The sequence below is a fragment of the Pararge aegeria genome, chromosome 11 (assembly GCF_905163445.1).
Source record: "Pararge aegeria chromosome 11, ilParAegt1.1, whole genome shotgun sequence".
Lineage (NCBI taxonomy): Eukaryota > Metazoa > Arthropoda > Insecta > Lepidoptera > Nymphalidae > Pararge > Pararge aegeria.
Window position 1 is genome coordinate 224,244 of NC_053190.1, and position 11,550 is coordinate 235,793.

Consider the following 11,550-nt stretch of genomic DNA (forward strand, 5'->3'; position numbering starts at 1 on the left):
AAGTTGATCTGATAAATTATGGTCTAAACGAAAGCATAAATGTAACATATATTTTTAAAATTTGTCTTACACAGATTTATATGGGGCGTGAGAAAAAATAAAAGTTATAGATACAGCAGCACCCGGCTGTGCTGCAGCTCACAAACGTGCAGCATGTTTATTTAATGTCGTCACAGTGCCAATGCCGCCCGAAGGTTCGGAGGCCCGGATTCCGGGACTCTTAAGATTTTTGATTTGTTAATTTCTAATTATAGACAAGCTCCTGAACATCTTCGGAAACATTCGCTCGAGGCCGCCGAGGTCGCGGCCGCAGCGGAGCAGCGAGCTCAGCGGCGGCGGCGCGCGGCGCACAGCGCGCCCGCCAGCGCCGCCAGCAGCAGCGCGCCGCCGCCCGCGCCCAGCGCCACGCCGCGCAGGCGCGCGTACTGCGGCACCGCCAGCGCCGCCGCGCCGCGCGCGCCTGCGCACCGCACCTGCGCCCAGTAGCGCGCGCCCTCCCGCAGCTCGCCCACTGCACACACGAGCCGTCAGCGGCGCCCGCCCCGCCCGCCCCGCCCCGGCGCTACTCACCCAGCGCGTACTGCTGCGGCGTGCTGGCGGCCAGCAGCAGGCGCCGCTCGGGCGCCTCGTCGTCGTACCAGCGCAGCTCGCAGACTCCCGCCGCGCCGCGCCAGCGCACCAGCGCGCCCTCCTCGATCAGCCGCACGCTCACCTGCGGGCCCCGCCGTCAGTGCCGGCCGCGGACTCCCCGCGCCCTCCGCGGTATACTCACGTCCAGTTCCACGGGCGCGGCGTCGGCGGCGTTCCATTGCGCGACATCATCGGCGTCGTCCGCAACGTCGACGTCGCCGGCCGCATCTTCCGTGTCGGCGGCCGCGTCGCCGTCGTCGCCGGTGTCGTCGGCGGAGTCGAGGGCGCCGAGCGGGCCGTCGGTCGCCGGCGCCTCCTCCGCCTCGGGCGGGAGCTCGGTGGCGCTCTCCTCGCCGTCGGCATCTGCGGCGAGAGCGCAGCGGCGGTGAGCGGGGGGCGCGGAGCCCGGGCGGGCGGGCGCGGCGCGGCTCACCGGCGGCGCGCACGAACACGGGGCGGCTGAGCAGGCCGTCGCCGCCGGGCTCCTGCGCCAGCACGCGCAGCTCGTAGGCGGCGCCGGCGCGCAGGCCGGGCAGCGTGGCGCGCGTGGCGCCGCGTGTCGGCAGCCGCACGCTGCGCCACTCGGGCGCGTCGCGCTCGCGGAACCAAACGGCGTACTCGGCGTCCGCGCCGCTGTGACCTGTGCACACACACGTTCAATAAATTCGAATAAATAATATAAGCTCATTGAGCAACTCATACATAGTTACATTAGGAGACGGAAATAACCCGGAAAAAGGAAATAATCGCGCCACAAAACTGAAGTGGCATACTCTCTAGTCATTATCATTCATCAAGCCTGTACCCACACAACCGGACACAGGGTGCTGTCACGCTGCCCGAGTGCGGTTTGGAAGACTGCACTCAATCTTGAGAACATCACGTAGAACTCCCAGACATGCAGATGTTTTCCTTCAAGGTTAAAGAAGGAACTTAATCGTCAAGATTTTCTTATCATCCGCTAATTGCAAAAAGCTTTTTGCAATTAGCGGATGATAAGAAAATCTTGAAAATGCTATGTTGAAAATGGTTACTAGCTACATTCTAGCTAGAATGTAGCTAGTAACCATTTTCAACATATTCGTCTATGATAATATATCCTCTTAATATAATGTATGAATAAGATGGAAAGAAGAAGAAGGAACTATACAAATCAAAACAAATTCGAGAATATATCTCGAAAACAATGCTCCGGTAGGTATTTACTTTAGTTAGCACGCAAAGTGGAGATAGGTCTGTAAGTGCTCACTATAGAATATGTTCGCCAGCTTTCTTGTGAATAGAAGTTATGAAGGCTGTCTTCAAATGATTTTTTACAATTCGCTCGTGTATTGATTTGTAAATAGCATGCTTATTAAATAAGATAGGGATTAAGCACATTTTTATTCAATGAAATGTTTGTTTGTACCTAATAGGCTCCGAATGTTCTGGGCCGATTTTAACCATTTCTTCGCCAAAAGAAGAAAGAAGAAAGAAGCTTAACCGTCACGTATAATTTTATCGACAAGAGTACCTATTATCAACGTGCAAATGAAAACCGAAATAATACTTCAGAGACTTTAGAAATACATTCTTTACTGTCTTTGAAATTTATCTGTGAAATATATGCTAATAGTTTTCCAGTTAACCATTGACATCATTCATTCGACTATTTTCATTTGTATATTATAAGTATATTATTCATAAAAATATTCAACAGTCATATAAGTACACATAACACAAGCTACTTTGGGGCTAGATGGCGGTGTGTGTTTTGTCGTAGTATATTTATTTATTTATTTTATTTATTTTACTGAAAAAAATCAACAACATACAACCCTAAAATCACATGCAAAAGTAAAATCAGGTGTCTGTTGTCACTTTAATAGCTAAGAGTCGCGTAGCGTAGGTACTATACACGTGTCGGTCTTTTGTCTACAATAATGTTGTCATAATAAGTAAACCCTGAGAATGTTTTGAATTTGTTTGTATGGAAAAATACGTTCCTTTTGATTTAATATTTTACAGGGTGAATTTATTCCTTATAAAATATACATATATGATTATACTTAAGCATCCTTCGACAGTATTTCGTAATTCCGTTACACGTTGTATAGCAGTAAAATACTTTTAAATTCGCTGTAATTCTATATTCAATTTAGAAGTTATCGCGAGTTTTAAAATAACAACTTTAAAGAAAAGGAAAAGTCAATTGTTATATAACCAATATACCCCGTATACCCAGCACTGCGCTGGGTATACATACGGCTCTACAAATAGTAAGAAATCCAGACAGCTGGACACCAATACCGTGTCTATGAAATCAAATAAATTTTTGTTCTTCAGATTATGCGCTTGCAGGTATTGATCCCGAGCCCCACTCGCGGTTACGGCCCTCACGGACGTTCAGCATAAAGTCAAACAGTAATGAGAACGAGCCGTCTGGATCCGGCGCACGTACCGGGCGCCCAGGACAGCTGCACGGCGGCGCCGGGCGCGGGCGCGGCGCGCAGGTCGTGCGGCGCGCGCGGCGGCACGTTCTCCAGCAGCAGCTCGCTGCGCACGCGCAGCTCGGCGGCGGCGTTGCTGACGCGGCACTCGTACACGCCGCGGTCGGCCGGCGCCAGCGCGCGCAGCGTGAGGTTGCCGCCGCGCAGCAGCGCCGAGGCGGGCAGCGCGCGGCCGTCGGCGCGCGCCCAGCGCACGGCGGGCGCGGGCGCGTCGGGCGGCGCGCGCGCCTCGCACGGCAGCGTCACGGCGCCGCCCACGCGCGCCAGGTACAGCGGCTGCGGCGCGGCGGCCAGCGCGGGCGGCCGCAGCACGCGCACGCGCACGCCGCCCGACGCGCCCGCCGAGCCCAGCGCGTTGTACGGCGTGCACGCGTACACGCCCGCGTGCGACTCGTCCACCTGCGCCGCGAGGCCGGTCGCCGTTACACTCCTATGACATCTAGTTAAGGCACCAGTGTGCACTGTGACTTTGATTTTAAAGTTTATTAATCCAAGTTTGGATATACCTATAACGTACGACATCGCCTCAATACTATAGCCGATTTCGAGGTCTCTTAATGAATGTGAGCAAGAAAATTCATTTAAGGTCAGAGAAAAGAAATGTCTCACTCAGCGATCAATCTAATCTATAACGTATGTCAACAGAAGGGTACCCACTCGATTGAAAAGCAGACTGCCGTTCCTACTGTAGAAGACGCCGGGCACGTTATAGGGGTCGAACAGGAAGCCGTCCTTCTCCCAGCGCAGGTTGGTGAGCGGCGGGTTGGCGCTGAAGTGGCAGTCGAGGCTGGCCGCCTTGCCGTGCGCCAGCAGGCGCTCGGCCGGCGAATGCAGCACGCGCGCCGCGTCTGCAACGACTGCGGCGTCAGGCGCGTCGGCGGGAGGTCCCCGGGGCGGGCGCGGGGCGGGCGCGGGCGCGCAACTCACACTGCACGTCCAGCCAGGCGGAGGCGCTCTGCGTGCGGCCGTCGGGCGCGCTCACGCGGCACTCGTACTCGGCCAGGTCGGCGGCGGCGGCGCGCGGCAGCAGCAGACTGCCGTTGGGCGCGGGCTCGCGCGCGGGCTCGCCGTTGCGCAGCCAGGCCACGCGCCACTCGGGGCTCTTGGGCTGGCACTGCAGCTCGGCGCGCTCGCCCTCCAGCACCGTCACGTTGTGAGGCGGCGTCGCGATCAGGTTGCCGCCTGCGCGCGAGTGGATGCGGTTAGCGGAATTGCGCTTACATCTGTCACCCGCCCGTAATCGTCGAGATATCTACACTCGAAATTGTAGATGAGCTAGGACACACGATCCGGAAACTTCATGACATCTTTTCGCCCAAAAATCCCTCAGTGCCCGAAGATCAATGTCGTCGAGCGGTGCGTGTTGCCAGTGATGACTTAAAGTTCTGCAACTCGGTCACTTACGATTACGAAGGGCTTGCTAAGAAGGCTCAATGACACTCAGCGGGCGATCGACGGTGGGAGCTATGCTGGGAATAACTTACGTCATCAAATTAAAGATGAGGAGATCCGTGGACGAACTGGAGTTATGGACATAGCTCAACGAGTCACGAAGCTAAAGAGGCAATACATAGCTCGCATACATTGGTCGCGGAGCTAACACTCAACCGACGACATTTGGTTGTAGATCATCCTCAAACCGCAAGCCGCACCCACTCGTAGCTTGACGAATAAAAGTTTTAGGAACCCAATGAGCTCGCTGCTGCTCCAAGATAGTAGGGAGAAGGGCGCGAAAGGGAGCGCACCGTCGACGTCGAGGTAGTAGAAGGTGCCGTTGTTGCGCGCGGGCGGCGAGCGGTTGGGGAAGGCCACGCGGCAGCGGTACAGGCCGGCGTCCGCCTCGCGCACGGCGCTCACGTTGACGGCGCCGCCGCCCAGCGCGCCCGCGCCGCCCACGCGCCGCACGCGCCCCTCCCAGCGCTCCGCCACGCGCGGCTCGCCCTCGCCGCTGTACCACGAGAAGATCGTCTCGCCCTGCAACGGACACGCACGCTGCACAAACCTCACGAGTGAACGGCAATAATCTCTCTTCCTTGGCCGCAGGTCCAGGCTACTGGAACTGCTGAATTTATTTTACTACAGAGAACTCTGTCAATTATACACCGAATTTGATGATTCTTTTTAAGCAAAGTTATTTTACCTACTAATTTAAAATAACGGATCAAGACTTTTTAGGGGTACAACAGTTTGACAATTCAGATAGAATTTGATGTGGAAATAGGGTGAGTAGTAGTATAATAGAGGTGAGTGGGTGAGGGCCTCGTGTTTACTATGCTTTGTGAAATCATAATAAAGCGAGGGAATCTGTGATTCAGAGTAATAACATCCGTATGATTCGTGATATTAGTGCTTGAAGCTTATCAACTCATTAAGATGGAGATGATGATTCAAATGATGCATGATGCATGATGATGCAACACACAGGACGTCACGATGTAACGCTCCGCTCAGAGCAATAGCTCGAGAAAGGGGTTCAGTGTGAACGATGAGTACCTGAGTACGTGCACATACAAATACTTGGCTAAGTTATTCGCCAGCGTAGACGAAGTTAGGACTCTCGTTCCATAGCTATGGAAGAAAGTTCAGTGTTAACGTTGATTTACAGTAAATATATAAGCTAAATTAGTATGGAAACTAGAACCGATTGTTAAAATAATTACCAACGCTCCACTGCATTGAAGTGTTAGGGTTTTCATTGTAATTTATGTACACTTTTAAAAAGTTTCTGTATCTCAGCTAGTAGGTAGTAGGCTAGTAGGTAGATGCCAACGGGACCCCAGTACTAAGACACAACTGCCCATCTTCCCGACCGTCGCATCCGTCCGACAGCGGGCTGTGTCTAATGAACCGTAACAGGTAAAGAATTCAAATTGTCCATTGTTAATATGTGTATTGCCGCTATAAAAAAAAATAATCAGTTCAATAACTAACAAACTAGCGAGCGTTAATGTTTACTGTAGTCTAAACCTTTAATAATAATAATAATAAATTTTGTTTCAGGCATAGCACATATACAGGGCAATTAACATTTTAAAAAAATAACATAAAAAGAAGCACAAATTGAATTTAAAATAATAAAATAAACAAGAAACAAGTATTAAAGTAATAAATAGATATAAAAAATTTATATAAATTAAATCGATACCCATATTGTAAATTGACAAATTTGCACGGCATCCATCTTGGATTTCAACAGCAATATCATATTCGTTCTTCACCATCCGGAACACCTTAAAACACATGCATATTGTTAAATTGTAAATTTGGCAAAGCTATCTTGGATTACAAAAATAATTTCATATTCATTCTAATCCACATAAAAATGTGAATTTCCTTCTAACGGAAAAACAGACAGACTTCCCCCGAAACTTTAAAATAAGTGCTAAGCACAAATACAAAAAATCCAATAAATTTCCTAACAAACAATGTAATGTAATGTTATGTATTTATTTGTATGAATATGTGATAAAATGTTTTTAACAAAATAAAAAGTCGCAACATATCCAATCAGGCAACCCCAACATACAAAATTTGGTCAATTAAGTATATACTTAATGATTAAACGAACTTACCTGTACGTGAAGTTCAATCATAATTACTCGAAGGGCTTCGTTCGAAGATATTAGCAATGTACACATTGTAGTTTCACGTTAGGCTCGCCGTTTCGCACTTTATTTCGGAGGTAGGTAGAAAAAAAAAAAAAAAAAAAAATGATGTTACACCACCTGCCACGATCATGTCATTAAGTTTAGAGAGTGCTGAGCTGTCGCTGTAGAATAATTAATTATTATCTTACGTATGTTTCACGCCTAGGGGTATGGCTAGCCCATGAAAGGGAGGGAGGGTTGCTAATATCTTCGAACGAAGCCCTTCGAGTAATTATGATTGAACTTCACGTACAGGTAAGTTCGTTTAATCATTAATTACTCTCGAGCTTCGTTCGAAGATATTAGCAATGTACACATTGTAGATGTTGAGAGAATGTAATAATCGTGAAATATATGAATCTACTTTATTTGTAATGATTAAAAAAACAGACAATCTTATTATCAAAATAGAATGATAAACACCACTTTAACAAAATCACTAACAAATTAATTAAGAAATAAAATTTATCAATTCTCCATTATAAGAATTTCCTAAATGATTATAATATAATTACATGAATCTTTTTAGTGAGGTTTGTATAATGAAGTACAGGCAATAATGATTTTAATTTTAAGTATTTAATACGTTCCTGGCAAATACTCTATATGAACAATTCTCATTAGATACTATTCTATTGTAGTATTTTGCGAAAACTAAGGAATTTGAGCTCCACCCTGCAGTATTTCTAATAATATCTATACTCACTCCTGCCCTGAAGGCTTTGGAAGTCGATGCATGCCTAGTACTGTAGGCAGTAAATATGGATGTGTCTATCCCACACAAATTTAAGGTACTTTTGATCCACCTACTCAATGTTTGAGAAGTGACTTTCCCATGAGGTTTTCGGAATGAAATGAACAATGTATTTACATCTTTTCGTAAGTCCTTGGTTCTTTCACAATATAGTTTCAAAGCATTCGCAGGACATATTTGTGATCTTTGTGAAAAGAAAGGTAAGTGTAATATTGGCTGTAAAGCACCCAACCGTGAAGTCTTAATGAAGTCTGGAATTTTTATTATTACTTCGGAACTTGTGAAATTAATATTATTTATATCTATCAAAGAAAGTGTTTGAATTCTGTGAGCTGTAACCAGAGCCATCAGGGTGATTCATTTTTTGCTCAATTGATCGAGTTTTAGATTTTCATTGGGGTACCAATTAGATAAATAATCTAAAACTTGCTCAGTATTCCATGTTAGATTATATTTAGGCAATGTAGGTCGTAAACGAAAAACTCCTCTTAGGTATCTCTTAGTTAAATCATTGTTAACTACATCCTGACCTAACAATAATGAAAGAGCAGATCTACAAGTGTTTATTGTTCCGTATCTAGCATTTGAATCAAAATTATAAGATAGAAAACTCAAAACATTCGTAATCGAGGCATTATAAATATGTAAATCATTATCTTGACAGTAGGTAAACCATTTTTTAAAACAAATGTCATACTGTTTGAGTGTATTGTCTGCAAGCGACGCCAGCATCACTGGGATGGATGACTGAGGGACTCCTCTTTGGAGTAGCGCAGTCCGGATAAAATCCCTACAACCAGGGTAATCTGTCGGTGTACTGCGCGATCGCTACAATGAGAAATTATCAAATTATCCTGTGAGTTTAAAATCAATGGTTTTGATGTCAGAAGTTTCTTGTAGAGTGGGTACCACGGTTGTGTTGGCCATTGAGGCACCACCACAATCCCTGTTCCCTTTTCGTTAATTATTTTTCGCAAGGTCTTAAGGACAATAACAATTGGCGGAAACGCGTAAAAGAAAAAATCACTCCACGATATAGTAAACGCGTTGATTGCAAAGGCATCCGGATCTTTATACCACGAAACGTATGTGTCACATTTGTGATTTATCCTACTCGCAAACAAATCTATAGAGGGTATACCAAACATCGTTGTAATTGTAATATAAGCGTTGTTTGATAACTCCCACTCAATATCAGGATGCGTTCTTCGCGATTCTGCATCCGCGATTTTATTGTCCGAACTGCGAATATAATCAGCATGGACCGTTATTTTACGTATTTCGCACCATATCCATAATTGCTGTGTTATCCCTGTCAAATGTGGAAACTGGATGCCCCCCATTCTATTTACATAAGATATTGCAGTCGTATTATCAATACGAAGTAAAATTTAACAATTTTGGAGGTTATTTGCAAAATATTTAAGTCCTAAAAAGGCTGCAAGTAATTCCAAGTAATTTATATGTAATTGCCGTTCTTGTTCACTCCATGGCCCACAAGCGGTATCCTCACCACAGGAGGTCCCCCAACCCGTTGTTGAGGCATCAGTAAATATTTCCATGGCACTTAGTCACCTTTTATTTTACACACAGCATAATCAATAATGCTTAGCCACCGATCAAACACCCATGTTAAATTGTTTGGTATTGTCATGAACCTGTCATAGTTTTCATCTTCCCTTAGATTCAGATATTTACAGCGCTCAAAATCCTTAGTGTATAGCCAGCCGTAATCTACAGCTTGGCACGCGGAGGTGAGTAAACCCAAAAACCGAGCAAATTCTCTTATTTTACACCTTTTTAAGCTTTTAAATTTTAATATTTCATTTTTTATTTTATATCTCTTATTGTCAGGTAATTTTATTTCAAATTTTTTGGAATCTATATTTACAGGATTGTTGAGGCGTAAATACACTTTTATCTTTATTAATTATAAATCCTAAAGATTCTAGTAATGATCTTGTATCGGACAAGTTCTGTAAACAGTTATTATAAGATTGCCCGACTAAAAATAAATCATCTAAATAAATGGTAGACACGTATCCCATGGATCTCAATAGTTTTGCAACAGGTTTAAGAATCTTAGTAAATACGGAAGGAGCTGTATTCAATCCGAATGGTAAAACATTGAATTCGTAAAGATTGCGATCCCATTGAAAACGTAAATATTTCCTTGAATTCTTATGAATTCTTATGAACTTCTTATGAAGAAATAAGTCAAGCGGCCTGCCGGTTTTACCGTTTCTATCGCCTGTGTCGTGAAGGCTGCTGATGCAATGACGTCTTCGAGGCAGCGGCGTGCTGCGTCGACGTCGTCGTCCGCCTCACCGTCTGATGTCGCGCTGTTGGCCGAAAGCCCCTCGCTGCCGCTTGGTGTGGCGGCGCGCGCTGACTCGTGAGGGGCGCCCGGTAGTTTAAAGGCTGCCTGGTGATAGCTGCAGCTGCGGGAGTTGCGGGCTTTTGTGCTCCTGGCCTTGCTGATAATCTTATATCTGCGCCAGACTTGTTGATAATTTTAGCCGACCTTAAAGCCTTCAGATAAATTATTACCTAACAGCAACTCATCAATTTTGGTCTTCTCCAGATGCTCTTTTAATTCTTTTTTAACAGTACTGAGAATAAAAAATCTCCTAAGCACTGAGTCACTGTGTTGAATATCTCCTAGGATTCGAGCCGTATCCATTAATAGTTTGAGCAGCTCTTGCTTTGCCTCAGTGGAGGACAAGAGTAAGGTAATAGCTGCGCAGAGTGATGACAGCGCAGAGGCGGTTGATACTTGCTTATTTTCTATCCCTTTATCACGTTTTGCTTGACTATCTGCCAGGGATGCACGAATTTCGGCGTTCAGTGCCGGCGCTTTTATTAATTTGCAATTAGCCGGAGCTAAATATCTATCTCTTAGCTCTTTTCGGTTTTCTTTGCTTAACCCAGTAGTAACTACTTATGTGACTTAACCTAACAGCTAAGTCTTTTTGTATATTATCACCATATTCTTTGACGGTGGTTGGATCCTCTCCTAAAATACTCAGTAGTTCTGGGTTTAATGTAGGCTCTGTTTGTGCATCCGGCAGAGCAACTATCAATTCATTAGCAGTAACTGGGTCATTTGGGCGCTGGAGCTGCGGTGATGCGCTGGCTACAGGAGCAGCCGCTGTTGCAACCGTATCAGTAACGTCAGAATGGTGGGTATTCCCATTGCTCTGTTCCAAGGGTTCGTTCCAATAAGAGCAGCATTCTTGAGGTTCTGTGACATCAACCTCAATGGCGGCGATCGGTTCGCTACCTGTGAAGCGAAAATTTGCTTCGGTTATTTACCATAAGGGTGTATGTGAGACTCCGGTACGAGAAACACGCAAACCTGTACAATATGGGTGTATGTGAGACTCCGATATGAGAAACACGCAACCCTATTTTAAAGGTAGGTATATATGTGTAATTCCTATTTGAGATACACGCAACCTAATTGTGATACCTATGTCTGAATATTCATTGCAACTTGCAAGCAATCACATCTTTTATTAAAAGTTAAAAATAATTACTTACTGTTCGGGTCTTGCAGCGACATGTTATCGCTATCCGACGACAATGTACGGCGTCCTCGCTTTCTTGATATTTTACGTTCTATGTTTCTTAACTTTTTCGCTAAATAATCGAAATCACAATCGTCACTTCTATCTTTCTTCCTTTTCGGCATGATAAACTCTTAAAAACAATCCTTATCTCAAAGAAAACACTAATTTATATTTAAAAACGTACGAAACAGCGATGCACTAAACTGTGAATGACATGATCGTGGCAGGTGGTGTAACATCAATTTTTTTTTTTTTTTTTTTTTCCTACCTACCTCCGAAATAAAGTGCGAAACGGCGAGCCTAACGTGAAACTACAATGTACATTGCTAATATCTTCGAACGAAGCTCGAGAGTAATTATAAACAATCTAGCTCTGAGGCTTCAATTTCAGAAATTCATCAATTGAAAAAAATACATAAGCATACTCAATAGCCACTTTTTCAATTTCAGTATTCTTA

The 11,550-nt window shown here is 45.3% G+C and overlaps 2 protein-coding genes across 2 annotated transcripts; both read right to left on the reverse strand.

The window, feature by feature from the left end:
* Window positions 1–326: 326 nt before the first annotated feature.
* On the reverse strand, window positions 327–10,203 carry LOC120627358 (protein borderless-like). The gene is made up of 10 exons (XM_039895343.1): window positions 10,076–10,203; window positions 9,760–10,012; window positions 4,865–5,093; window positions 4,047–4,301; window positions 3,777–3,967; window positions 3,071–3,518; window positions 1,064–1,270; window positions 773–993; window positions 571–712; window positions 327–511 (listed from the first exon to the last, which is right to left on the reverse strand). The coding sequence occupies exons 1-10, from the start codon at window positions 10,201–10,203 to the stop codon at window positions 327–329; spliced, it is 2,259 nt and encodes a 752-aa protein (XP_039751277.1).
* Window positions 9,966–11,307, reverse strand: LOC120627535. Its single transcript, XM_039895539.1, has 2 exons — window positions 11,064–11,307; window positions 9,966–10,803 (listed from the first exon to the last, which is right to left on the reverse strand). Exons 1-2 carry the CDS (start codon window positions 11,212–11,214, stop codon window positions 10,412–10,414), a joined length of 543 nt encoding a protein of 180 aa, XP_039751473.1. The 5' UTR covers window positions 11,215–11,307; the 3' UTR covers window positions 9,966–10,411.
* Between the last annotated feature and the right edge of the window lie 243 nt (window positions 11,308–11,550).